The following is a 3,314-nucleotide window of genomic DNA, read 5'->3' on the forward strand; positions in this document are numbered from 1 at the left end:
TCTCATATGGCCAGCGAATATATAGCCTCTGTCAGGGAAGTCCTACTCACTGCCTTCTCGTGACGGGGGTGTTGTTTACGAAATTGAGAGGACGAAAAACGAATGTCCGGTTCTTTAACCGGGTTGGTGGACACAGAAAATGCACTCAGGGGAGTTGGAAAACCCTGATTCCAAACCAATGGTGCACATGGGCTCCAGTATCCTGAAGGAACAAATGGCGTACGAACCAATCATTGGTCACCGACTACCATGGAACTGCATCTTCTTACGATGCTCCACTGCCTTGTGGACTAGACCTTCAGGTCAAAGGCTCGGGGTGTGCCCCCCCAAGAAAACCACCTGCTTCAGTCTGAGCAGTATCACAGCCCTCACACAATCGAATGGGATTTGTGAGGCGCATATGTATCTGGTGCTTCCTTGTACCAATACTTATGTTTAAATGAATAAATAAATACACTCCTTAACACAAGTAAACAACCACATTAGACTGCCATACAATCCGATACTCTCATTCATCTGATCTTATTCACAACATGAAATTAGACTTTTTCCTAAAAGCAGCCTCTTGAATAAATACGAGTTTTAATATCTTTGGTCAATTATTAACAGGATACTGAATTCTGAGGAGAGTAGATGATGAGTATCACGAGCAGCAATTGCTCAAGAAATGAATTTCTCGTAAGGTGAAATGATAATAATTAATTACATAAACAAGTGAAAACTTTAAGTGAGCCAACCTGTACCACCAACTGTCATTAAACACGGCACAAGTTTTGTTTAGAAAAAAAGAAATACTTGCGACAACCCTAAGAACATTTTCACAAACACAACTGACAGACCAGTAAGAATCAAATATGGAGGTAAGGATACATGAGCGCTGAAAAAATGTAACACGTACGTCATCAATGAGTGCAAGAAAGAAGGAAAAATATACGTTTATCGAAATGTTTTGTGTAGTGCCGCATTAAGGATCCATAGCATATTTCTGTGTCCACACTCTAGCTAATTCATCATATTTTTTACGATCTGTTTTGTACTGACGTGCAACGTCCGGGCATAGAGGATCATCTGGATTAGGGTCCGTCAATAATGAACAAATTGAAAGTAGAACTAAATTAAACATAAATTAAGTATATACGACTTTATACCTTTCGATATTGTGAGGGCAGGAGACCACTGACCCCGGAGGATATCTAAGCAGATACTACCATTGGGATTTATATTCGGATGATATATCTTCGTCATGAAACTGACCTGTTACGAGGCTTGCGTGAGTTCAAAACAATGCTTACCTTAGGGGGTTTGAAAGGATAATCTGTGGGAAATAGTATTTTCAGGGAAAAGACTCCACCTTCATATGGACTATCAGCCTACGGGTATATTATGACAGAATAAACGAACATACAGGTCCCATAATAGTGGCTTGCCAGACAAATACTATATGTAAACTGAGAAAACGCACACTGACTTACGATCATCTTCACAGGGACCAGCTGAACACTGGGTTGGAGGATCTACACTTAAGTCCTGTAACTCCTTTTATGAAACAATTCTGCTGCACAAAAACACGGAACATGCTCTTACTTTGGATATACGTCTCAATGCCATTTGCACAGCTGAGGAACAGGAAATTCGAAACTGCGCGGCAGAAAACCACAGTGAGCTCAAACGCCATTCTCCTCGACTCAATATTGAAATGTTCAGTCTTCAGTAATAAGGATAGTTGGTTGATGTACCTGTGTTAATCCTGACAGATTGCCTTCCAATGAAGGTCCAAGTGGTTCGAATGGTAGTGGACAGAATAGAAGAAGCTTTCGCTTAACGGGCCTCCGCGTCTAGTAGCAGTGAATCACCAATACCTCTAGGCAAGAACCTAGGTATATTAACGATAATAGTGGAAAAAAACAATTTAGCAGACCATAATAATATGTTATCCTTAGTCCTTAAGAATAGGTCAAGTTTCCTCTTAAAGGACTCCTGGCAAGTCGCTTGGACTAGCTCAGTCGGCAGCGAATTCCAGCATTTGACAACTCTTACGGAGTAGAAGTTATGTCTACAGTCTGTTCTGCTATGTTGTTTTTCCAGTTTTCGGGTGTTGTCACTTAGATTTGTGTTGGGACTAAGCATGAGTATGTGTTTAGGTGGATGTTCAGAAGTATCTAGGTTGCTGTGAGCCATTAGGTTACCACTAAGACGCCTGTACTCCAACGGATAAAGGTTCAGTGACTGTAGGCGCTCTTTATAAGGCTTGACTTTGAGTTCCTGGACTGATTTCGTGACTCGCCACCAGTTACGTTCCAGAGTGTCCCTATCCTTTTGGAGGGAGGGAGGAAATACTACGTTTCCGTACTCTAAATGGAGACGAATAAAACTGTTGAAGATTATGTGGAATGTTCCACTGTCAAACTGTAGATGACTCAAATAAGACACTTTGAGGAAGTAGACAATCTTACTGAGCACCATACTAATTTATCAAGATTCAGAAACTCTTAGTTGTGAAGTTGGTGCGCCTCCAAGCATGATCGTATGTATAATGCAAGATGTTTGAAACAAGCTAATTAAAATCAATTGTGTCATTTGCAGGAATATTGTGCTTTTAAAGACAGTTCTATGGCCTTGATAGAGTTCAATAAACGTAGTCTAGTCAATCGAATTCATTAGTGTAATCTGATTTTGGAGTTATTCGGAAGTTGGTATGCCTTCACTACAAACGAATACATTTGTAGCAATTAGTCCCTTTGATAAATTTCGATAATGTGATGAGAAGACGAAGATTATCAGAACTATGTGATATATTAGCGCAATACACTTCGAACAATCTGATCAGACATATACTTGTTAAGAACATTTATATACAAAATTAAAAGGTCAAATAGACTGGAAATAGGGGTAAGAATAGACAAGGATAATAATGATAAAATAATGTGAAAACAATTTGACACCTAATCACTCTGGATAATAAGCATATATTACCAGGGTAGGTTTAAAGAGAGCACAAACTGTTTTTGAATATACAAGAGGGGTTTGAATTTTCGTATGGCTAAGGCTTCAATAAACCTTAGTATACGCCCTTTTACACTTTTAAACAACACAACAAAAGCCGAGTTCAGATCAATCTTATGACCTGTTTCGATTATATGTTTAGCAATAGAGGATGATGGATGTTTATCCTCTACTCTTATTTGGTCATTCGACTGTATTTGTTTTTGCAACCATTTTGGTACATGTTCACCCACCCTAGTTTTCAGATCACGATTGCTCCTCCCTATGTATGTGTGACCACACACACATTTAAATTGGTAAACACAGTGGGA

The 3,314-nt window shown here is 39.4% G+C and overlaps 1 protein-coding gene across 2 annotated transcripts; it reads right to left on the bottom strand.

Annotated features, from left to right (window-relative positions):
* Positions 1 to 267: 267 nt before the first annotated feature.
* Smp_067990.1 (ubiquitin conjugating enzyme E2, putative) lies at positions 268 to 1,617 on the bottom strand (the record flags this gene model as incomplete). 2 transcript variants are annotated; one of them, XM_018797265.1, is made up of 6 exons in its annotated part: positions 1,585 to 1,617; positions 1,473 to 1,536; positions 1,406 to 1,437; positions 1,293 to 1,370; positions 1,149 to 1,254; positions 965 to 1,110 (listed from the first exon to the last, which is right to left on the bottom strand). In XM_018797265.1, the coding sequence occupies exons 1-6, from the start codon at positions 1,606 to 1,608 to the stop codon at positions 965 to 967; spliced, it is 450 nt and encodes a 149-aa protein (XP_018646816.1). In that variant the 5' UTR covers positions 1,609 to 1,617. The 2 variants fall into 2 exon arrangements, with proteins under 2 accessions (XP_018646815.1, XP_018646816.1); XM_018797276.1 differs by having other exon boundaries at positions 268 to 1,110; positions 1,406 to 1,536.
* Between the last annotated feature and the right edge of the window lie 1,697 nt (positions 1,618 to 3,314).

This window comes from Schistosoma mansoni, assembly GCF_000237925.1.
Source record: "Schistosoma mansoni, WGS project CABG00000000 data, supercontig 0167, strain Puerto Rico, whole genome shotgun sequence".
In the NCBI taxonomy this organism is placed as follows: domain Eukaryota; kingdom Metazoa; phylum Platyhelminthes; class Trematoda; order Strigeidida; family Schistosomatidae; genus Schistosoma; species Schistosoma mansoni.